At 35.5% G+C, this 26429-nt stretch overlaps 1 protein-coding gene across 3 annotated transcripts in view; it reads right to left on the reverse strand.

Moving 5' to 3' along the window:
- WDR35 (WD repeat domain 35) overlaps positions 1-26429 on the reverse strand; it is a 46046-nt gene that overhangs the window by 16821 nt on the left and 2796 nt on the right. Inside the window, exons 4-15 of one of the 3 annotated variants that reach the window (XM_049819010.1) lie at positions 25178-25270; positions 23566-23694; positions 23213-23346; positions 21639-21804; positions 21398-21543; positions 19169-19294; positions 15771-15956; positions 15168-15200; positions 12949-13009; positions 3337-3481; positions 2054-2123; positions 1275-1328 (exon numbers count right to left, since the gene is read on the reverse strand). In XM_049819010.1, the coding sequence (XP_049674967.1) occupies positions 1275-1328; positions 2054-2123; positions 3337-3481; positions 12949-13009; positions 15168-15200; positions 15771-15956; positions 19169-19294; positions 21398-21543; positions 21639-21804; positions 23213-23346; positions 23566-23694; positions 25178-25270 (1343 nt within the window). Of the gene's footprint in view, positions 1-1274; positions 1329-2053; positions 2124-3336; positions 3482-12948; positions 13010-15167; positions 15201-15770; positions 15957-19168; positions 19295-21397; positions 21544-21638; positions 21805-23187; positions 23347-23565; positions 23695-25177; positions 25271-26429 lie in introns of those variants that run through there. The other 2 variants (XM_049819011.1, XM_049819012.1) reach the window with 2 other exon arrangements.

The following is a 26429-nucleotide window of genomic DNA, read 5'->3' on the forward strand; positions in this document are numbered from 1 at the left end:
GTCAAGACACTATCAGGCCAACAGTCTAAAATGAGTTTGACATCCCTGGACTGAAATGATCACTGCCACTATTTTCTCATGGTGTTTCTGTAGACTGAACAACATATCCAGCTTATTTTACCTACTGTTTAACCCTTACGCTGGAAATGAGTCAGTATTAAACTTTAAGGTAGTCCAAAGTTTCTTCCTTTCACCCTCACCCCCAAAGCCACCCCTAAGATCCTCAGCATAAAATCTCCTTTCATCTTTGATGTTTTTTACATCTATCTATATGCCCTATAAACTGAAAAGCAGATTTGGGCAGAAGTGTTAGAAAATCCAACCACTGTAATATGCTTTCAGCTTCAGCACGTTTATCCAGATCTGGTCTCAAAGGCATTTCCTTTCATTCTCTTTCCTTCCTTTTAACCAAAGTTACTGATTAATTATTCTCTTAATTTCATTTTCTCACTCTTACTCTTCAAGCACAAACAAAATCCCATAGTCACCTACTAACTGTCACACTTTTTTCATTCATGTTTTTTCCCATGACCCACTGATTTTGTAAAATCCAAAGGATATAACACCAAAAAATAAAATTTAAAAAAAAAAAAAAAAAAAAAAAAAATCACTGGAGTAGGGGCATGGGAAACCATCAAGATCTTTCTTGAGAAGGTGGATAAAATGAAGAAACAGCAATGTTCTTCTATCTTTGTTCTGCTCAGTTTGTTTTAAAGCCCACCCCTATGCCTGTTTATCTAATGAGGTCACTTTTCAGATTGGAAAAAAAATGCACCAGCTGTTTGGCATGATACAATAACTCATAAATAATACATATGTATAATCCATAAATGTATTAATATCTATACAGCATACTACCTACATGTAATATTATGTAACACCACACATTATACCATTAACATGTAAATAGACAAATTTTTTAAATCTTTGTGCATTTACATGCAGCCTAAAAGAGACTTCCCAGAACTCAGATTACAGCATTAAATCCTGACCTGGACTTTCTCAAACCCTGTGTATAAGTACTAACTCAAACAACTAGTCTGTACTTAAACTGTAAGCACTTAGTGAATTAGCCCTCCTAAAGAAAGAGGACAGCTTAATGGAAGAATCCGTTAAAGTTATCTTTGAGGACATCTAGAAAGATATTTCATCTGTATTAAGTTCTAAATTCAGAAATGCTTTGAAACTATGACTGCTTATGAATAAACTGCAGAAGAATCTCCTGCCTACAAGCACAAGAGGTAATTAGGAGTTATTTTGGTCATGTAACTTACCACAAGTAGTATCTTATCAGATGCTGTTATTGCACAAATTGGATCTCTTGTTCCCTGAAAGTATACAAGTGACATCAATACCAGTTTTAATGCAACAGTAAAAATGCACTGCTAAAGAAAGAAGTTTTATTTAAATAGACAACAATCTTGGTAAGTATACACATGAAAAGGGGCTACCAAACCTTGTCAGTATATAGTATATAGATGGTTTATGATATTAGTATGGGAATCATGACAATAATAATATTAACAGCTTCCTTTCTTCTCCTGCTCCTCCTCCAGAAAAATAAGAAACCCAAAAATGTAACAGGTGTTTGACAGAAAACACAAGAAAGCAACTATCCCTGACTTGTGAGGCCTGCAATTCATAAGTACAAAAGTAAGCATGCATGCGCACGCACACACAGTGAAAAAGGCTGAAAATACTAGAAAATATTACAAGGGTTATTAAGTTTCAACAAGCTTATACTTTAAGTAAGGGGAGCTGCTTCTCACCAAGAGGACATCAGGTATCTACATAGTGGACCTCAGAATATACCTTTTCTATGTTCCCTACAGTGTGGTATATATTTCCAGTAATGCATAATGACACAGTTAATGATGCACTAACCAGAGGGAAGAAAAATAACACTTATGTACAAAAGGTAGAAGTAAAAGAAAATTTTAAGCATAACCACTTCTACTAATGAAAATCTATGAAAATAAATAAAGCAACGCTAACTACTTCTCTTTCAAGCTACCAGTGACACCACAATAAACTAGTTAAAAACATCACTCACTTCAATAGCTCTGCTGTAATCAAGGTGTCCATCTGCAGATCCTGAAGGGGTGTCATCAATATGATAAATTCTGTAGAACAGGAAAGTTAGGAGAAAAAGTGAGTCCAAAGAAAGGATCATTTCTGATAGCATATAGATATCATCAATCCTTGGAGAATAAACCATTGCAATTGGAAAAGAGAATAAAAGCTATGCCTGTTCTTATGTTCCAGTAGTATCCCCTTTGAAAACCCTGCTTTGTATTGATAAAATGATATGGTACTTGCTTTCACTTTCACAGCCCCTGATGGTCTGTCTATTCCCATATGATCTATAAACTTTCATTCCACAACAAGAAGTTCCTGCAAACCATCAACCACCCCAACTGTCTCTTCAAATGTTCACTTCCATATTTCCTCAGGTTATTGTCCATACTTATGGAGAGCTTCACCTTCACAGCCACAAAACTTACATATTACTGTATTCAACACTTCATCATAACTTCTCTTTTGCCTTAAAAAGTAGCATCAGGAAAGAATTTAGAATGCTAAAATCATAGTTCATGCTGAATTACAGCTATTTACTTTTTCAATATTTCTGTCAAATTTACAATCTTGCCCAAGGCCAGGACATTCAGGTACTAGAACAATGTAAGTTGTTACAACAGGTACAAATAAATATTGTGACAGGGGATGATAGATTTATAGAAAGATGCTATAGCGTCTCTATGGAAGAAAACATAAAATAACACAAAAGAAAATTGTAAACAACTGTGGAAGTGACAGAAAAGTTAATGCCACTAATGAGCACCTGGGAAGGAAATATCTTGGAGGCAAAATGATGTTGACTTTGGCTTGTTTAGTTTGGGAGGATAAGAGTCCATACAGGATTAGACATCAAAGATATAATCAGACACAAGAACTAGCTGGATATACTACGTCCTTACAGCTACTGACATGCAAGAAGCAGTTAAAGTTATCAGAGGGAAAATAACTGATTACAGCCTAGAAACTAACAGTATGGAAGAGAAAAAGCGGAGGGAGAAAAAAAAAAGCATCAAGACACACAGCTCTGTAAGGGAAGCACGCAGCAAGCAGAGACACTGAACAGGACTAACCCAAAAAAGTCTAAGAGATTTGGATATGAAAACCTATTCTTTAGTATTTAATCTTACAGGCCTGCAAGTCAACAAATCTGAGTAGAAAAATGAGAAGACAACAGTTCACATTTTAGGCATGGGAGAATCCACCTTTATGAATGATACCAGTACAAAGGAAGAAAAATAACAAAGCCTGAAGACAAACCTTTCCCTGCCTTCTTTTCTGGTCCGTGCTACCTGATTAATTTCCATTGCTGTGAGCTTCTTGGCCACACGATACTGCCAGATGTAAAATGCTTCTTTTGAAGCTGCTATCACATGTGTTTTGGTCATTGTGACAAACAATGGTCCTGTTATGAAACCCAAATGGTTGTAAAATTAGAACAGCAAGTATTGGACTAGATGCTAATTTGTAAACTGCTTCCCAGATGGATGAAACCATATCTCCATAGACTAAAAGCAAAAAAACAAAAACAACAACAAAACACAGACAAAAACCACGCCACACACAACCTAGCAGCAGTTTTCATTAATTGCTAAGAAATTTCACTGGGACCTTGTGGCCTTGTTCAGAACAACAGAGAAATTCTTTACAAGTTCGATGTACAAATTAACACTTTTCTCCCTATTATTTCAACAAATTTCCATGTGCTAATGCAGAAGACATTAAATACACAGACAACTTTCCAGGTTAATGACCAGTTCAGGAATATCTCAAATCTCTAACAAGATCTACAAAATACGTCATATCTGACATATTTGTAAATATTCAAATATAAATAAAAGGAAGACTGCTCAAAAGTTGACAATCTAGAAGAGATTCTTTGATTAGCAGACTTAAAAACAGTTAACAAATTTTGAGTTAGACAAGACTTAGAAATGCTGTTAGTATCTTAGTTAATAGCTGGACCAAATAACAATTCTTTATCTGCACGGCAGCATATTAAATATTTAGCAAAGTGTGTGCTTAGTCTTACTTTATTGCATCCAAAGATCACAGTGTAGGAAGAAAGGGCATTTCCTTCACTTTAGCCCTAAGCCCATTTAGAATATGTGGATAAATTGAGTATCTCATTCCTGCCGTCAATGTTCAGTGACTAAAGAGAAAATATATATATATATATATATATATATATGCACTCAAACCATTATTCTTTATAATACACTGTCTTCACTGTATTGCGGCTCTTTTTTTCCCCCCCTTTTACAATCCTTTGTTTCATCTCTCTGAAAACCAGTGAATGCACATAAAAAGACATAGAAAAATGTAGAAACTATTAAGTAAATCCCCCAATGCCTTGAAATTCTACAAGTAAATCTGTATGCTACCAGACAAAACAGGCAAAGTCAAAAGAGTTGTGTAGCCCACCCTGTTAGTGAAACACCGAGTCATACGGATAACATGCTGTGAGCACAAAATCTGATTCTTTTACAGTGAATCTCAACTTTTTTCTGTATTCTAGCACAAATAGAACTCTGGAGGGAGCTATAAGCCTGCCATAAAGAACAGCAGTGCTACGAGAGACAGATGGGGGAAGACTGGTTGAACAGATTTTATTTCTTTAAAACCAAGAGGACTATATAAGCTACCTGATGGCTGCAGAATACTTTTTAGTATAAATGTAAATACTGGATAAGAAGGCTTAGTGATGATGCTTAACATGTGAGCAGTGCAGTTGTTTACATTATATGCAACTCAGTGCATTTCATATACTTAGAACACATTCATTTCAATAGTCACATACAACTGAAGGATACAGTCTCCTCTCTTTCATTAACGGCATTAATAAATTCTATGTATTATTTGCTCTTTCTTTATTACCTTGCAGTTGCACATGCCATAACAACCAATGCTTTTATCCTTTAAAGATGAAACATGAGAATCTCCTGACCTGTGAGGGAATCAGGTTTCCTCTTGCTCAAATCACAAAATTTTAGTACTAAGCCTCATATTTGGACTCAGCTTAGTCTACATTCAAACACTCTACTCCAAGACAATGCTAAACCAAGCAACATCTGAAAACCATGGGCAATACCTCAGACTCACCAGGTGACTCCCCATTTGACCCACAGCTTCCATGGAGCCTAAACTCACTCATTCTTACACACCTCAAAATGCCCCAATCTGGGAAAAAAGGATGTTCGCATAAGGTCTGTTGTGATCCAGAAACAAAATGGCAACACATCTATGCTTTATCCAGAGGAATACAATCAATTAGGCATTTTATGAACATGCCAAAGACTTAAACTGATTGTTGGCGTCAAAAAAAACCCCCACACACCAACCCCTGACACATTTCCCTGCCACTTCTTTGATATCAGCTCTAGCAGCAGCTTGACCACAGAGTAAGTTGGAACAGTTCATTCATATAACTGACCTCAAAATTAAATAAATAAAAGATTAGTTTAAACTGGATTAAAGAGTAAATCACAAATGCTGGAGAGGGCAGGAATGAGCAGCCAGCATGGAGGGCAGGGCCTTCCCTTCTTTGCAACAGCAGGCTAAACAATGATTGGATTTAAGCCCAATGTGAAACCGCAGGGAGAGGGATACACAGCACACAGACACAATCATCAGGATCAGATCCATTCAAAAACACATCTGGAAGAGCAGTATCTATATGTGGGAACCAATGCTTTTACAAAATTGCCTATATAGCTTAAATAATTGCATAAAAGTAGGATATATGTGATTTTTTCTAGAATTGTTTTAGCATTTTATAGTGGACAGTCATTAAAGAAGCGAAAAGAAAAAAAAATACAAACAGAAAAATCTGTGGAAAAAGAAACTAAAATCCGAGTCTAGACTGGATATTAGGAAACACTTCTTTACTGAGAGGGTGGACAAACACTGGAACAGGCTTCCTAGAGAGGTGGCCGATGCCCCAAGCCTGTCAATGTTTAAAAGGCACTTGGACAATGCCCTTAATAAAGTGCTTTAACTTTTGGTCAGCCCTGGAGTGGTCAGGCAGCGGGACTAGATGTCGTTGTAGGCCCCTTCCAACTGAAAGTATTCTATTCTATTTTATTCCCCCTCTCACCTCAGAGCCTTAATCACTGGTCTACATTCTGCTCCTAAAATGTTTTCCTTCTTGGCTGCGTAACAGCATAGATTCAACACAAGGAAAAGGATGCCCCAGCCACTCCAAGTTTGGGCTGTTGGTGGGGCAGAGAAGAAAGGAATGGGATTTGTCCTTTCCTGGGAAAGATGCTTATGCTGAGGAAGATCTAGAATCCCTTTCTAGGCAGCTGGTTTAACTACTTAGTTTCCTTTAGCATAGGGACATATTATCATCTTCTACAGTGGCCTTGATTTTAGCAGCAAGTGCTGCTCACTTGGGCATCAGTGCCCTTCAAAGAATTTGTGCTCTGACTATTAAGCAGACAGAAAAGCCAGCACCTTAAGCCAGAAGCAGGCAAGAGATTTGGACACTCCTCTGCTCAGCATTTCCACTGCGTAGCAGCTTTCCATGCTAAACGTGGACTTCTTAGATTGTCTAGCTCTTCCCACTGATTTTGCAGATAGCTAACTTCAGTATTAATGTCTTAATACTTAGTTTTCAGACCTTGAAAATACGTATGGAAAACATTTAAACAGGTCCCTTACTTTTTAGTGATGAAATACTGCAAAGGGTTAAACACACCATCCCATCAAAACACCAACATGTGAAAAAGCTGCCCTTTAAGTTTTCTCTGGCCCTTCTCTCTCTTCTCACCTCATTTCTCTTCACTGTTCCTTCATAAAACCTCCTCCCTGAAGGAGAGAAACTTTATTTCTTAGACATCCGGGAATCTTAAATAACCTTCTGCAATGTCTGTATTTCATCCACACTCACTCCATCTCACTTCAGAACAGTTAGAAAACACCTGCTTTCATGTCTAATCTTCTTTAAAAAATAGTAGATGGAAACCAAACTTAATGCACGACTATTATTTTGCTGCATGAGAAAGCGGAGACACTTTCTAGTATATGAAATAGGATATAAAAACACAAGAGAGACAAGTAATCCCACCTAAATCTGATGGAAAGGAAGCAATTTGACAGATGCAAGACTAAACTGTTGTTTTCATACAAGCCTGTTACAGGCTGTTCCTGAGAAACTGGGACAAACTTAGTCTGATCAATAACATCTACCTAATTTTAGAGCTTGATTCAAATGTCTCTAGAAGTGTTAGCTCATAAACAGAAGAAAATGTCGGACAGCAGCAGAGCAGGGACAACCAAACTGCACATGGGACAACTCATGAAAGACCACAGTTTACAGAACACAAGGAAATATTAAAAATCAATTATACTTCACTTTAAAATTATCAACTTTAAGTAACAGCAATTCAACTGCTGTTTCACATGTAGTTCAGTCATCCTTGTTAAGGCACGTAGGAGGGAGGCAAGACACCTAGGCATGACACCAGCACTCTGCCTTTAATCCACCTGTACGTCGATCAGGCTGTTGTATTCATTTGACTGGTCAGTAACACACATGTGAAAGATAACGCAACACTTCACTGTATCAGTGCTCCTAAGCACATGTAAGAAGATGATACAATCCAGCCTGAGCGACATTTTCTTAGCAGATACCATCTGTTGTGTTTCCATTAAAGAGATATTACATAACAAGATATTTAACCTTCTGTAGTTTATATTTAGTTATTCACGAAAGGACTTTGACAGAAAGCCTGTGAGCCTGTGAAACAAGCACAGAAGAAACTGTGTTGGGTTAATTTTTGTACCTTAGTAGGATGAAACATAATAATGCTAGACAATGGAGAAAAGACTAATTTATGGGCTAGCAAACACTAGCTATTGTGAAAGACCCTAAAAACAGAGCACAGGAAGCACAGGAAGAAAGATGCCCTTGGACAAAATAAAGGGCAACATGAGGAAGAGCTTTAAGGTATAACCATCCATCAATGTCTAAAGAAAGTTGAAGTGATGGCCTTTCACCAGATAATGACTGATTAATCCTTTTTTGCCATCGTTAGCAGAGGCAAGCATTAGAAAGCTAATGCCATAATTAAAAATTCAACAGAATAAAGGCAATAAGCACTTTTTCTTTTTGAGCCCTTCTTGAACTATTGGTTTAGAGCCCAACAATTTAGATCTCCTGGGGGTGAATCAAACCTTGTGTACTGTCACAATTACTTTGTCATTAGGAGATTAATAGCACTTTGTTGAAACAACTTTATAAAATGTTATAAATTGACAATTTGTACAAATTGTGCCTTAACACACATTCTCAGATGCATTATTCAAATGCTCCATCAGCTACTTTGCATCCCTAGATTGCAATCTTTTTTCTCCACTATAAATTTCCTAGCAGGACAAAGCCCAAGAGACCTGCAGGGCAACCGAAGTCTCAAGGAGGAGCAAGATCTTTATGCTCAGTAGAGCGCCAGGTGACTGCTATTCCAAAGAGGGGCCGTCCAGTAAAAAACACAGATATTGTGTGTTCAATTTGCAGTAATTATAGCCAGCCAAAAAATATAGTTTAGACTCATGGCAGTCAAGAGTGCTCACTTAAGAATAGGCAGGAGCACACAGATAGCGAGTGGTCTGTTGAGGAACATCCTACTACACGAGAAGGCATTTTTTGTAAGCAGTTATGAAAATCAAATAAAACAACCACCTGAGTGTTTATAAACCAGTCTGAAAGATGGCACTTAGAAGCCTCAAACAAGAACAACAGTTCAAAATAAAAATTACCTAGGCAAATTATTTTCTGGACAGAACTCAATGCAACAATTTAGCACTTTACTAAAAGACAATAGCTTGAAAAACTGTTTTGGTAGAAAGAATAGAAAGAAAAAGAATTTCACAGACAGATAATATATTTTTTGTTAAGTCAGTAACACCTCTCCAATTATCTTGAGTAAGAGAGATGTTAATTTTACTTTTATACTGCTTATATCTTAAACTATTAATGACTACTCTCACCTGATAATTGATTTAAAGCTGATTTTTTTTCATTTATAAACAAGACAAAAGGATCATGATTTTGTTAGAAATAATGCGTCAACTGGAATCTTAAAAGAACTTACAGAAAGGTGTTCTGCCTTTAAGGTTTTACAAGGTCTCTGTCTGTTGACCTCAGAAAGGCGAGCCAGCTGCTTAAGTTCAGCACCCTGTCAAACTGGAACAATTATACTTTCTACTGCCAAGAAGTTCCAACTGTGATAAACAGCACGATATTCTGTATATTAAGACCTTGATTGTGTACAAGTGTCTACACCTCACACAGACTGACCTTATGTTATAAATATTTCAACTTGTTCTATAAAGTTGTATCTTCAAAGGTTACAAAAAAGGAAAGCAACTATCATAAAAACAGTGCAATGTGTTCCAGAAGTGTTGCATTTATAGGCGTTTGCTTTTCACTTTCACCTTCAATCCCTTTTATAAGTTTGGTGGGCTAACTTTAAAGGAGTCTTACAGGACACATATTTTTAAAAAAAAAAAAAGGCTAAATCTTTGGCTGTGTTTACTATACAGCAATGAAAGACTTGCTTGTTATGTTTGAACTAACAAGACTAGAGAAGTTTTTCAGGACTCAAAAATGCAAATATTCCCAACCTCAAGTATTTGCCCGTCTATGATTCTGAAGGCTGGAACGCCTAGCATTTTCACAAATGAACTCACACTAGGAAAGAGCATTGTAAATCTATGCACTAAACTGATCCTCTGACACTGGAGGGAACAGAAGCAGACTGCAGAAAGCTTGGTTAAGCAAAGGAAGAGAAGCTTTTTCCAGAATGTTTAATCTCTTCAGTACAATTCAAATACAGTTGTAATGAGAGCAGCAGCATTTTTCAATTAAATAGCATTTCTCTTTAACTGTTTTCAGTCTCTGGAGAAGATTCTTTTCTTGTGTACAGACAGCCGTAGAAGACAGGTCGTAATGGGGGAATCAAAGAAACTGATACCTTTGTTTGTAATGTAAATAAATAAAATTATCACAGATAGATTTAGAAAGCTCACATAAATAGAACACTAGAAAAATGCAAATAAAAGACTCTAAATGCAGAGTTGAGAGGTGTACATGAAAAGCTAATTTTGACCATTTGAGTGGGATTCGACTGACTTATTTTTAGGTATCTCTGGCAGAGATGAGCTGGTTGCCCTGGGCTTCTTTGTACCCAATGGAGAGCAAAAGGACCCCTTTCAGGAATGATTCACTGCACTTATTTTAGATGTCAACTGTAGAAATGAGATAGCTACTCCCTATAAGTCCCCGAATCATACTCCCACCGCCCCAATCCCACCTGTCAAGTAAGTCCAGGAGACTAGTAGGCAAATACAGTGTAGACATCTGATCAGGAGGGGGGATGAGACAGGGGGGACACAACAGAGATGCCACCCACATCACTACCACCCAACATGTCATGTTACTTCAGTGCTCAGGTTTTGAGTTTTTGGGTTGGGTTTTTTTCCACCTCCTTCTATTGTAAAGTTCTTGGTATTGAATTTCCTGGACACTTTATTCCTTAAGATTCTGATGTGCCACCTCTATTGTAAAAGGTGGCAAGAGGGCATCATATTGACATAAACAGAAATTGTAAGACTAAAAAGTACCACAATATTTCATACACATTCCATAGGACAAAGAAGTCAAACTCATTCATCAGAGCAGAATACTCTTCATTTTAATTATGATCTAAAATATGGGGGATGAATTTCAGAATATATATTTGACTCACAGCTGATTTCCTCCTGCTGTCACTGAAAAACTGAACAATGTTAGAAAATTACACTTACAAACTTAGTTAATATATAACAAAAAACTGTTCAGTAGCACTGACTGAGGAAAATAATCACCTTTATGATCTCAACTATTTCTATTCTTTGGTTGAGTTTTTTTCCTACTTATATTCTTCTGTGAATTGTTAAGTTCCTTGTCTTACAGTTCTTCACCTTACTTTCCTCATCTTTTCTATCTTACTAAAATTTTGCTAGACGCTTTTCCCATCTATTTTATCAGACAGAACAGCTCTTTATCATTTAATACTAACACCAAGTATTAGCACTATGGCTTGGAACTAACTTCTCTAATGAGATTAATTTAGACAGAAGAGTTACTTTTTGCAGAAAGGATGAAACAATGGTCCTAGGAGGCAATTTACATCAAAAAAAGTTTATGAGGTTTCTTGTCATAATAGCTACATCTCTTTTCGGCACAGGTAGGGAAAAGATTTTGGTTTGGTTTGTTTAAAAAATAAACCTAATTTCTGCAGAATCAGAGCATGTAAGTTCCACAGCTATAGACACATATTAAGTGGACACCTTCACATTAATAAAATAAGAGGGGAAGAATTCTTCCAGGTTTACCATAAGTAACCTGTTTTTATTCATAACCTGGTCCAATATGGCTATATGTTCCTCTGCTGTATCAACCATGCACAGTTGGGTTTTTTTCTCCCCAAAGTATTTTAGTGTGGTCAGAAAGTGCTATACCACTGAGCACAGCAGTGGTATAGTGATATCCCACTTTTCTAACACAGTAGAATCACGTTGGACGTCTACTGCCAAATACACCTTCTACTTAGTATCATTTTAGCTAAGAGGTTCTAAAAATAAGTATGTACTTTTCATTTAAATAACTATACACTCCTCTCATTCAAAAGCAAATAAATATTTTTGCTAAAACTTCATTACAAATGATTTAGCCTTTCAACAAAACAAAAACGGTAATCAAAGAACAAAGCTTCAAAAAGAAAACTGCAAATTGGTTTCACAGTGTCTATTCTGAATCCAAATTCAGATCTATTTGGATAACAAACCAAAAATAAAGGAAAAAAGAGAGCAAACAAAAGTGGATTAATAATCAAAAAGCTGATTAATTTGTCAGTTTGTCCACGCTTCCCTCATCTCTTTGAAGGGAAAAAAAAAAAATCAATGATCTTTACTCTCTAGCAAAACTCCCAGAAATCTATGTTTTGCAATTACTTGGTGATGTTCTGTACCACACCTGCAGCAAACAAGCAGTAGGAAAACCTGGAATTCAGATCTGTTAAGGATTTGGGGGTATTTTTGTATTTTTGTTATAATCCACTAATTTTTTTATTTATTTGATTTTTAATTTATAATTTGAAATTATTTAGATAAAACAACTGTGAGGCAGATGATAAGGAAAAGTTATTATCAACACTGAAATATGAGAAATTGATCTTTAAGATATTTGGAAAGCAGCAACAAGTTAGAGGCAGATGTGAGGAAAAGTTATTATCAACACTGAAATATGAGAAATTGATCTTTAAGATATTTGGAAAGCAGCAACAAGTTACTTCTAAATGAAAGCCCAGATCAAACTATTTCAATTGCTCTGAGAAACAGGACCCTCTTCAAAAAAGTACATTTTCTTAAAAAGGAGTTGAATTACCACTGTTGTGAAGGAAAATAAGAACCACCAAGAACAGGCATTTAAAAAAAAAGGAAAAGTAATTTCTTTTAAATTCTATTGTAAATAGTTTGTATTAACTGGAAGAATCAATTTAAATTTAGCTAATTTTTACAAGGAATAGGACTGGGTTTATAAGCCACTATTTTTATTAACAGAGTAATTAATAGGTGATTTCCAATACAAATTACAGTTCACAACATGGGAACCCCTGGTTACATGTTTATTACATTTAGGCAGAGTCGAAATAGAAGTGAGAGGCCAATATAAAATCACAGTCACAACCACATATAGAACGGAAGGTCACCTTTGGATGCAAGGGGTGTTACCACACAGTGATTGCTTCACTGTAACAATAGACTTGCACAAGAAATTCATTACAAAGACTAGAAGTCAACAGAATAAGACAATTGCAAGTTGCTTACCAATATCAATATATTTTGGGTCCAAAGGAGTGCCAATAGAATTGCAGAGAACCAGCACATACTGTATGGAAATAAAAGCAAGTGTCATTACTACCACATTTTTTGTAAATTAGTAAGCTGTACAAGGTTTTCTGTGAAGGTGTATCTCACAACCCGCATTTCACACAATCTAATGCTGATCAGCAACAGAAAACAGAGGGACCACAACTGCAGTAAATATAAAGCAGCACAAGGATGGCAGTAATGAGATTATTTGCCAATTAGCACTATAAACAAAGCTAAGCACAAAACAGGAAAATGACCAGCTGTTTTAAGCAAAGGAGCAAATCTACCAGACAAAATAAAATACGTAGGATGTACCACCAGCAGGGTCCACGGAAAACATGTGAGCAAGACAGCCAGTGTCTCACGCCTTGCTCTGTGGGGCACACACTGTACTGCAATTATTTACTAGCATGATACACCAGCAATTTCTCAGTGACTCAACTTTCACCTAGCTGTTCATGCAAAAGATAATCTAATAAACTGCATCAGACCCCCTCGCTAGCTCCCAGAAGTTAGGACCCTTGTTCTATCCTTTGCAGACCTCAATCTCCTTGAACCTCCAAGAGTGCTACAACGTAGGGAGAATTGCGAATACAGCTATCCCTCCACCCTGCAGTATTTCAGATACTACAAAACTGATGAGTTTTTTTAGTTTTGCCCTTCTTGAAATCCTGCTCGGGAAGACTTTGACAGCACAGATACCTCAGATTGGTCTGTTAAACTCAGGATGATGCAAATAAATAAAAATTGACCTAGACACCAATGCTCATTGTTGTTGCTGATGTATTTATTTTTCTAGACCTAAATCAAGGATTAAATAGCTTTATGATGATTGGATAGGAAAATAAGAATTTCTTGAATGGGAAGTGTGGAAATTAAGTAGCAACTTTTACTGTAAAATCTTTAGATTAAAAAAAAAAACAAACAAAAACAACAAACCAAAAAACAGGGCTGCCAAAACTTGAATCACCTAAGCGCTGTTATCCTGACTCTCCAGGAAACGGAAGATAATTAGTTCTTCATAGCTCTTTCACCTCCTGAACAATTCATGTAATTGTGGTAGCAGACTACAGCAACGACACAGCTTACCCCTTTTTAAACTAGCAGATGGATAGCTTATTAATCACATAAGAATGGCAGAATTCAGGTTTTCAGCTATTGTATGAACTTCATTCTTTCAAAGAAAAAGATCTGAACAAAGCTTTCTTTTCATTAAATAATTTATTTTTCTGGTTCTGCCACCAATAAACACCTCTCAAAAATGGTATTTTTACTTCTTTGTTCTTGAGTTAAGCTTTCCACCAGCATTCTCAAATTTATCTTTTCCAAAAATACATTGAGCCTCCACTTCTGAAGGAAACCACACCTGGCTTTTTAAACTACTTATTGTTTGTTTCTGTTATTATTATATTAATTCTTCTCTGGTAAATTATCCCAACATTCACTCTATAACCAATTTCTCTTTTATGCCCTTTTTACTTATCTCTGAGACTCTAGGTCAGTAGGTCAGAGACTGCCAAGGGGTGACGGAGTAACAGTACCCAAGACAGGCTGAATGAGCTACACAGGGTGGCACAAGGAGCAGGGAGTTTTGCACTGTCTGATTTGATCAAAGCAGAAAGCTCAAGCCTTGCTATGGGTTATCAACATTAAGTTCTTCATAACCTACTGACATTCACATCCACTTGCAATACCTTTAAACAGTTCCTGCTGAAATTAGTCTTTTTTTGCCCCATCAGCTATTGTTGTACATTTTGCTGTCTTGAAATCACAATTCTAATGACTGAAGTCTATTGCAAAACAAATCTGTTTTTCAGAAAGCAACTCTAATGAACTGCTACCCAAAGGATAAGCTTGTTCACTTCATTTTCTAAAAGCTGACCCCCCACAGAGTTAATAATTACAGTAGAGCCATTTCGAAAGAATTGAAAGATGCTTGTTATCTGTAAATTTCTGATGCTAAAATGAAATCTCTTCATGTAACTTTCTTGAGCATAAATAAGTCTCTCCACTGTTTGTTTCCGATTTTAAAAATACAAGCCAGAAAAATCTCATTTTATTGCACTCAGTTTCACCAAATGGTTTTAGCCACGTATACCGTATTTTCAATCCATATGACAGTACACCATTTATTGCACAATCAAGCAAAGAAGCATGAAAGCTTTTTTTTTTACCGTCGCACCAATTGACTCCGTCTCGTGCTCCTCCTTTGTAAGCAACATACAAGTGATATAGAAAATAATTCAGAAGTGAATGCAGTAAGAAAAACAGTGTAACAGTTAGCGTCATGCTAACATACATTAATCAAAGGACACATATATCATTTGTCACTACATTTAAAAAACAAACGGAGCAGTTCATAGTAACATGTGATTTGTATCACCTAAAAAATTCCCCTTTTTTTTCCACTTCTGACTGATTAAATATTTGTTACCATTCTGATGCTCTCCTGCTTTTAGCTTGTCTTTGGAGAACTGTTGTAAATAGTTCTAAAGAAACATTATTCTAGAAGGTTGCAGTTTTCATTAAGTTACTAATGGCTACAAGGAGTTAAAATATAGAGGCAGTTAATCAGTTCTGCACATTTTTGCTATTGTTGTTTGTTGGAGTTCTTTGGTTTTAAACACTGAGCCCATTTAAGTGCCATTCTGTCAAATGACAACTGAATGACACAATCTGAGACAGATTCAGAATCTTACCTTTCATCTTATTCTGGCTGTAAAGCACTGACATGTGGAACAGAGCGTTTCAAGTGAAATTTGAAAGAAAGACTTTACCTGAGGTTGATTTTCGTCTGCTTTAGTTGCTAAAACACAGAAGTCTCCATAAGTTGTTATGGAAATCAAGCTCTTGACGTATTTCACATACTTCTCATTGTTTTTTGTGTCCCAAAAGACTACACAGTATTCTGGACGATCAGGTCGGGTATATGCATAAACAACCGTATTGGAGCAGTAACCCCACTGCCAAGAGAGACAATTTTGATAAAACCTGTCAGAAATTATAAGAATTCAGTAATACATTGTGCACAGCTATGAAACAAAGTGTTTATTTCATACACAATCAGTATTCAATATTCTTTACCTCTCAAGCGACGACCTGATTGATTAAAAGTATGTGAACCCAGCTCCGGTAGTAAGTCATTTGCATAATATTAAACTGGCAAAAGAAGCCTTTCCATCACACAGAATAACTTATCACAATCAGAATTGGAGGATCAACCTCAAAATGTGACAAGATCTCACTTCCCTTATTTGTTTCCTGTTCAGCAGGTACACAGAAATACCCACTGTGATGATGATTTTTGCCATGAAAAAGCTTGCTCTATGACTATTGATTTAGAAACCCAAAGTTCATTTCCCAAGGGAAATATAATAAACACCTCAAACAGTGCAATTCCTGAAGCAAACAAAAATAAGCAATTATATTGGAGCACTATAATAAGTCACATCCCCTCTACCATATTAGTAACATGAGAAAAACCCTCCCTTCCCCCCAGAAGAATGTAATTATTCATGTAACAAGTAGGAGAAAGGGCAAAAAGGCAAAAGAAGAAATGGAATATCCAAACACTGTAAAAACCATGAAGATGTATTTTATTGCATTCAACTGATTTAATTTACAGAAATTAATAATGAAAACCCTTTCTAACAAAGCAGAATCAGAAAATACCTCAAAAAGCAGGTGAAGCTGACAGATAAATGAGATATAAAGCAAACCACTTAAGGATGATGATGCAATTGTAGAAAAATCTAATAGAATTCTCTGCAACAGCATTTACTAGAGAGAGAGGAGAAAGCTTGCTACAGAGCTGGCCAGAAGGGTTCCCACGCTACAGGGAATGAAACTGAGATGATAAACTAAAGAATCAACAAAAGAAATTTTGGAATACTTCTATAAACTGAATGGTAATAAATTGTCACAACCCAAGGTTTTCACTCAAGTAGAGTTCTACAGGAATTCAAACACAATGCTGTGGAGTATAGCCAGAGGAACAAGAGTGGGCAGATGTAAAAAGCATTATGATTCTGGGAATCACAAATCAGTAAATCCAGCTTTCACACAAGGTAGAGATGTAAAAAAAAAAAAGAAAAAAGAAAGGTAATATAATAAATAATGGAATTAGATGGATGTGGATAAATACAACGCACTGGACAGTCATCATGTTTTTAGCCCTGGAAGTTGTACCTCATTCATTTATTATTATCTTTTATTATTATTATTATCTTTCAGAGACACAACATGAATGAAGATAACCCAACTGATACGACCTAGTTGGATTTTCAAGAAAATCAAGCTCATTTTGGATACAGGAAATAAAAGGATTGGAATACAGGTAGTTTTTGACAACTGAGAGGACTACCCACAGGATCCTTCCCAGAGATGCAAACTGGAACTTACACTATTCTGAAAATTCAAAATTTATATGGAAGGAGTAAGTTATGATGTAACAAGTCAGTAAACTATAACTCATGTTTGTCAAATCTAAAACTGATTTCAAGAACTGGCAAAGGACCCCAGAATGCTGGATGATGAGGACATAAAGTGAAATCCAATGTCGATTTGAACAAGGTAATATACACCAGAAGAAATGTAACTAGAGCTATAGACTCTAAATTAGTATTACAACTCCAAAAAGATACCATGTAAACTATGACTAGTTTAAAAAAGATCAGCTCAATTCATAGTTTTACTGTAATACTAATTTAGAACCCCCTTTCTCTTATTATGGTAATACTTAAAAAAATGCAGGAATCTGGATTATTCAGGAGGTTGGTCATGTGATACTAACACTTCATTTCCAGGTCATTAATTCCAATCCAGCCTAAACTAATGACAGCTTTGAATCACTACCATGTAGTGACTGTCACCTTTTAGACTATCTAGTTCCTAAAAGGGAGGTACTGATACAATCAGAAAGAACATAGCAGTAGTAATGTGTATTATTTATTGAAGGACAACACATATTCACCATAAAAATATTTAACATTGAAACTGAGTATACAACCAACAGGTTAAGAGTTTAAATTTAAGCACATCTTTTTTCCACTTTAAATATAGAAAAGGGGGGGGGGGGGGGGGAAGAGAGAGCTTGCACATGCAGTTTCTAAAACTAAGGTTTCAAAATATTATTCATCTGCAAACTGTCCCAGATTTTGAAATACACGTGGTCTCTATAGATACTGATGAGTTTAAGAAAAAGCAAAAGGCCAGTGTTCCAGCTGTTACAGATTTCCCAGAATAAACATTAGGTAGCATTTCCTGCAAGACTAATTTCCAGCTCAAATTTCCAAAGTCTTTTCCAGCAGATTTACAACAAACCATCTGAGATTGCTTCCTAGTAGATTTGTGTTTATAACTCCCTGACCAATGATTTTTCACAACTGAGTGGAACAATACATTTCAATACAGCTGCAGAACACTGCATTACACTCTCTTTAATCACAGTGGCTACACACTGATGATTAAAGAATATATCCTGTGCTGGGAAAAAAAAAGTATACAATACTGTATACTGGACAGTAATTGCTATTTTTTGTTAAACTGTAAATTTAAATGAAATAGTCCTAACTCTTAAAAAACCCAAAACAAACAAACAAAAAACCCCACATGGTAGACAAGATAAAACATTAGCTGAAGACACTCTTGTAAAAAGTATATTGGGAATTGAAACATAAGTAGCAAGTACACCTATCAGGTTGTATTCATTTCTACTGTTCAGTGACTGATTACACAGCTCTCCTGGTTTAAACTTGTAATTCACCACCAAAAAAATGACAGTAGAAGTAAGGCTCAAACAATTCCCATTGTATCACTTAGCCCACTCATTTTAACCAAACAGCAATGAAAACACTTTAGCCTTACCTACATTTCAGCCTTAATTACTACTAAATTTAGAATCATGCCCTATTGTGTTAATACTAACGAAGCATACAGTTCCTTATTATGAAAATAAAATCATAAATCTATTATAAAAGCAATGGTTAAGTCATTCCATCACCAAGACAGACACTCACATTCCACCAAAACTTGAAGTCAGTAGTGTTGATCAAGCAGTAATCATAAGTTAAGCATTGATTTATATATTAGAGAAGACTACTTTTTCAACCCATTCAGAAAGTGAATAAATAACAGGAAACTTATTAACACAGTTAAGTGCCACATTGCTACATACCTTGTAATCTGGACGAATGTTTGCAAAATATATGTAAGAATCGACAGCTAGTGCAATTTTCAGTCCACTTCCCTCCCAGGACAAGGCAGATATCTGTTTGCCAGGAACTTTCAGTGTGCGCAAATGCTTGTTTAAAACAAGGAAAGAAGAAGATTCTAAATTTATCATAGGAAAACCACTCTAAAATACTTAAACAACAGTTTTGATAGTTGATGAAAACCAAACATAGATCTTCTTTACAGTACGCCATAATGATTCTCAAATTACAGTACACATGCAAACAAAGAGGGAGATATTTAACATGCATTACCATAAAGTGTTCTTTTGCCTCAATTATTTTTTTTGTCAGAGAGAAAAACAGGACTCAGTGATAGTTCAAACTTACAAAAATAAACAGATGGAGAATAACAGTATAAACATTTTTTCCTTTGGTTGGTAATTTGAATCATCTTTAAAATTTCAGTTGCTACTAAAATAATAGTACCGATACCTGACATGGTTCAGAAGTTTCATTTATGCTGGAAGTGTATTAATCAGTTGATGTAAAACAACCTTAACTACAGCTGATAGTTTAAACAAATAAAAACATAGAGCTAATCTATGTCAAGAGCATACAATGAATTAGCTGCAGATGTACACAAATTTCAGTGAGGCAATGGACGTTTTCCTCTTCCCTATTCCCTTTTAAAAAAAGTCTAAAGAAAGGCAGTTAGATGTCCATTTACAATTTAAGAGCTAGCAAAGAAATACACTTTCCTTTTTTTTTTTTTTATATCTTTATTTTGCTGTTGAATTTGTATGAAGGAAACAACTGAAAAAAATAATGTTTTCAAAAACCATAACCTTAGTCCCAGAGAGCACTTGTTTGTGGGAAGCTTTTTGTTTGCAAATAATATAGATGTATGTAATAAATAATACATTAATCTACTATTTACTGTAAGATTTTGAATAATCTTAGGCTTTAAAAAAAATACAACGTTTTACTGAGCAGAACACTGATACTTATGCTTAGATCTACCTTTCCTTTTGAGGGCATAACTTTGTGCCTAAATAAACTGTTATCAATGAATTTACACAGTTTAGTACAGATTTCATGCCTTTGATCAGATGCAAATACAAAGTCCAAATACTGGTCACACATTATTCACAGAATATACCATCTTCCAAAAAGTTAAGTCCATACCTGAATATCAGAACTAGTACAAAACAATTCTAAAATCTAAATAATTTATTTCTAAACACTAGATACAGAATCTGGAACACCTGTTTCACTTAAGCTGAAGGACATTAGCAACCAGAGACATAACGGTATTTCCAAAACCTTTGGTTCCATTTAATACTTTCAACTAGGGAACACCCTACAAATGATGTTGGATCTTAACTCCTTTCACAGAACAGCTCACAGCAACATACTCACCACAGTTACCCTCAGGCCTGACAAGTACTTCTTCTATATAAGAGACAAACTTCCTCACACTCTCATACGTAACACTAACTTACTGATTTCCAGATATTTTACTAGGAGGGAAAGTGAAATTACCTTGCAAGGCAAGAGTAGCACCATGAACAAAAATATATAGGAAAGTTGTCTCTCAACTGTTGGATGTTTAACATCTTGCAAAAAAGACAGGAAGTACAAAAAACATTTACAAAACAATATCCCCAACAGGCAAATGAAGATTAGAAACAGCTTACCTTTTCTGAGGTTTCTAAGCCATTGTTTTTACTGATACCAGATGCCGTTTTCTCAGTTTTACTGATTCCATAAAAACAGAGGGGAGCATTCACTCCTGTGTTTTAAACTCCTAATCTAGAGATGCCTAGGTCTCTTACACAAGCCAGTGGAGAAAGAGAAGTACTTCCAGATTCGATACAGAGATGTTAAGTTAGCATCTTAACTGCTGCCTAAGCATTCCAAATTGCTTATTGACTATAGCCTGAATTCAGGTATCCGAGTTAGGTGTTCAAAGTTAGACACTGTACATATCCCATCATTTAGTGTTTTACGAGATGCACTCAGATTTTCACGCTGGCCACTAACTTGCTGTTATAAAAAGGTACCAGTCCTGTGTCATCTTTCCAGATCCAGGTGGATATCCTAGATAACTTAGAGCACGTAAAACTCTAAACACCTACATTTTGGCATCCAAATTCCACCAGTAATGACCACATAGACAAAACATATTAAGATAAAATACCATTTAAGTTATATATTAAATATATTTTTACCTCACCAAATGGAGTATAGAACTGCACAATGTTTACATCTTTATCTTGAGAAGTTGCTTTTAGGGAGCCTGCCACCGCCAATACACTTCCACAGTGGTTCCACTGAATACATACTACGTTCATACTAGTGTCAATCAAAACAGGATCTAGTTTTTAAGAAATAAACATTAAGAATATAAACACAAGTAGACATTTTGGGTCAAGAGTAGCTCAGTAATTAGCACCCCACATTTGTACCTACTGTGATCATTCTCATCTCTCATTATCTGGCATCTTCCATTGTCATAACAGACAGCAAGACAAGGACAATCTGGTTCAATGTAGCCTTCTGTACCATGATACCAATGTATTCCAGCAATACTGAACGCTCCAGTTAAGTTCACCAAACAACTCAGTTTCATTTTCACCTAGACAAGAATGGTTAATTATTTAAAGTCATATACAACATCCTATTTAGAAGAACAATTTATATCTTTACTGATACCTCACAAAAGACCAGACGTCTATGCAAAATTTTTCCTGTCCAAAGAAAAACTTTCACATTCTCACAATTTTAAGTGTTTGAAAAACTTCCTTATTCAAAGCCAGATCAGCTATATGAAAACATATATTTTAACTACAGAGAAGTACTTTAATGTTGGCATTTTCATTTTTTGAAAAGTAACTTAAAATCAAAGAAAATAAACAAACAAAAAAACCCCACCACACACGCATAAACACAAGGAACCTCACTGGAACTTCACAAAAAATAAAAATAATTTCAAACCATTCCCGGCCACAAGATTGTTGTGGCCAGGTTAAGAAACCTTTTGTCAGCTTTTTCTTGATAAAAGTCTCTTGATTAATATATAAAAATAATCGGAAAAAATAAGTGTCCAGATCAGAACACCAATTAAGTTTACTTTTGTAATAACTAACCCTGTACATCAGGTAACACAAGTAAGGGCTTTTTCTAAAACATAAGAGTGCACCTGGATCACTTTGAGAAGGGCTACCAGGTAAGTTATGGGAGGGAGAGAGAGCACACAACCATACATATTGTTGCTAAGCGGGGTGGGGGGGGCAGGGGAAGCCACAACAACTTATTTAAAGAATTTCAGGAATTTACAGCACATGCTAGAAACACCATTGATCACACAGGAAGAAATAAAGATACAGTGCAGGGTTTAAAGAAAAGAATATGGGAAGAGTAACAGATACTTTCTTAGGGAAGGGAAGGAAAGAAAAGGAGGAAAAAATTCACCATAATAAGCATCTGAAAGTCAAGAACATGGTTCCAAATACATTACTCCCTTCTGTTTTACTTCTGTTTAGCATTTTGTCATAGTCATATTCCAATACTCCAAATAAGTAGATAAAAATAAATAAGTAAACCACAGTTGTAGGAATGCAGCAATATTATAGTTACTTCCTTTCATTTTTCCACTTATTACCAGGTTTTCTCTGAAGCAGGTAACATTCCTTATGTAATAAAGAATGACAGGAGCAATAGAAAAAACTACTGCCTTATTCTAGTACTTTCAACATGAGTGTCATTTAATTTAATTAGTATCACCATACATATTTTTACATTTTCAATAACTATTGCAAGGCAAAAAGGCGTTAGTTGATGTGATATTCATTTAGCTACCAAGAAATAAATATTTATGTTAAAAAGCTACAGCTGCATGAATCTTGCATAAAAACTTTGTACACAAGACCTTGTCTCAGTACTAAAGTCCACCAACTAAACAAACGAACATGAACTAAATTAAGAGGAAGTAAGTTTTTAAGCCTGTTGAAGTTAATACCTTTATTATACCACCATGAACTTACAATAAAATTTCCCTGATTGTCATAAATGTGAATCTCTCCATTTGCCATTCCAAAGAGTAAAACTTTACTATCAGAGGACCAGGCCACATGGCACAGGTGGGTACCTTTCAAGTCTTTTCCCCAAATGCGATTGCCTGTAACAGAACATTGAATGTACTTAATAAACACACCACAAAATTAAAAATAGGATACAAGTTACCAATATAAAAGCTAAAGCAGCTAAAGAAAGTCAAAGCAGCAATTAGAAAGGAACTATTAATTGCATTTATCTAGAGAAACAGAGCCACTATGTACATAATACTGAAAACAAAAGCTATGTAATACCACAACAATTAGTAGAGCTTAAATTTTACCATCCACTGATCCAACAATCACAGCTCCATCTTCATACACAATACAAATCTTTTGTCCATCAGCATTCCAGCTCATACTTCGAACAACAGATTTATTTCTATTGTTAATCATCTCTTCATACCAAGCACCTATTAGTAGTGAATGAAAAACTGAGTTACACTTCTATTTGATAATGCTTTAGTGGATTCAAGGTACAAGCTAATCACTGAATTCAAAGAGTAAAATTACTCTCAATTAAAAAGATATGAAATAGGATGGTAATGACATTTCTTAGCAATAGGAATTCCTGAAGTTGTTAAAAAAAACCCACAAATATAATACAGACACACAAGAAGTTTATAAAAGTTACCACGCAACTTTTTTTTTTCAGGTGTTCAATGAAATGGAGAAACCTAAGAATGGTCTGCTTATAAGTAAACATGAGATAGTAGGTTACATATGACTCTGCAATGTAATATACACCAAAAAACGACACAAGCAATCAGTTTTGGAAAGGAATTAAAACCAAAGTTGTTCTGCCCTTTCAGTAAAACTCTAGCAAGACTACACTATAGTGTCCCCCAGACTCCACAGACATAATTATTGTGAAGCCCAGTGTGGAGACGTGACCTACTTATTTCCAAAAAGAACCTGACAAACAAGAAATCGGAGAGGGGAGCCAAAGTCCGAGAGGGGCCCTGTAGAAAGACGTTTGTGCTTACATAATTTCAGAACTGACAAGAATACACTAGGAAACATAAATGAAAGGAACAGCCTCCTTTGATAGGAATATGTATTAAGTAATTTACTGGTTCTTTTCCAAAACTAAGAGATGATTTATGTGACAGTAGCCACGTCATATCAGGCAGAATGAGAAGCTGAGATTTGTTTCTATTTCCATTAAACAAAAATCCCCAAGAGAAAAAGAAAAGCCTTTCTTTTCTTTTTCTTTTTCTTTCCCACATGTGTTGGAAAGTTGTTAATTTGACCGAGAGGTCTGCTGGCTTTCAAATTAATTTAAATGTACCAAAGAAGCACATGTATGTGTGAAAAGATCAAGAACAATAAAAGCCAATTAAAGCAGTACATTGGTTAGTCATATTAGTTCATCGCCTTAATTAAACATTTCTAAAGATTGTTTTTAGGAAAGTATTTAAGTGATGTTCCAAGCAGGTTTGCTAAGTTCTTGTAGTTCTACCAATATGTCTGTGCTTGATGCACTTTGCAACACTATTTAAATATTACAATGATACCCAGAACAGAACCTACACAAAGAAGCACTGCTTCTTTTTTTTATTCAATATAGTATTTTCCTCTAAGGGAATAAAGAAACAGAGATAAGAAAATAAGAAATTTAGAGCAGTTTACCAAGCATATGGCTAAAAACTGATATCTTCTCCTAAGGTAGCTCTGCAGGACAAATGCCATTTTATATGTGACTACACTACGAAAAATGCAGACAAGTATTACAATAAAAACTTGGAAATTGTTTAAATCTATTTTGAGCTTTACAGTCTGCAAAATAAAAAGTCTGAAAAAGAATTGTAAAAATTGCTGAACAAAAAAAAAAAAAGAAAAAAGATTTCTCACAACATAGACTATTATCCCATCTAAATCTATCCTGTAGAATACCTTTATACAGCATCCACACAATGATGAGTCCATTTTGATCACTGGTAGTTAGTTTCTGATACTGTTCATTCCATGTCACCACTTGCACAGAACCTAGTAAACAATACGAATTTTTTATTTACACCATTTAAATAAGTTAATAAAACCCACCATATTCAACTTAATCAACCTGGAGCTTTCAAAAACTTTGTACTGCTGACTTTGGTTTAGTTTCAGGCATTCTTCCTTTATCACTCATTTCCTCTTTCAAAGTTCTGCTAAATGGCTCCTTTTGCTTCTGTATTCACCCACCTGAGTAACACCCTCTCCACACTCTGCTCAGAATATTGCTTCAATACACAAAACCCAAATCATAGTTTTGTGGTTTCTGACTGCCTCTAATGTGCTAGTATAGGAAGCTGACAAAACTTTACTGTCCTAGGAAGTTTTGCTTTTTTCTTCCTCTTCATAGTTTTGATCCTCAGTAGTGCTGCACTTTTGAAACAAACTCTCCCTCACAACTACCAAAAAGAGCACTCACTCTACACACAATTCCTTCAGACCCTCAAGTCTCATATGGGATTGTACTCATAAATATTTGACTTGACTTGAAACATCTTCAAACTGCTTCTAAGTGGTATCTTATTTCATCAGGTCAACACTGGATATGAACTTGGCCACTTCAAGCATCACACGCTTTCATGCCCTCTTATCCATTTCTTCTGTATCCTTTCAATTTTTCAGCATTTCAGTCATGGACTTTACCAACAGATGCAATCAAAGATATCCTGAATGTCGGGGATTTTTGAAGTAACAGTAATCTATTTCAGAATTGAAGACATCCATTCAAAATATCCACTAAATCAATTCCTCACAATTCATTTTTTTGATCATATTTAACCAGGCCCCTAAAATAACATGACTGTTGGCAGGTTTCAACTGCAAATCCTCATAAAAAGACCATTTCTTCAAATAATGTAAGGATTTTAGCATTCTCTTCATATCCCATTGTCCACAGATGATGACCATGTAACATTTCTCACAGGAGAATTTAATTCCTCCCTGTCTAATTTCCCTGTATTCACACATTATCCTTCTCCAGCCTGTTCTCTAACCTCACTAAACTTTGTCTGTATACTATACTGCAGTCTACATATATACACATTCTGTAATCTGTCAATAAAGGGAAAATGAAGTTATATTTAAGACAGAGATCAGGTTCACCGAACTAACTTCGATTTCTTCAGAATAAAATTTAAAGCTACTATAACAT

This window comes from Accipiter gentilis, chromosome 16, assembly GCF_929443795.1.
Source record: "Accipiter gentilis chromosome 16, bAccGen1.1, whole genome shotgun sequence".
Classification (NCBI taxonomy): Eukaryota; Metazoa; Chordata; class Aves; order Accipitriformes; family Accipitridae; genus Astur; species Astur gentilis.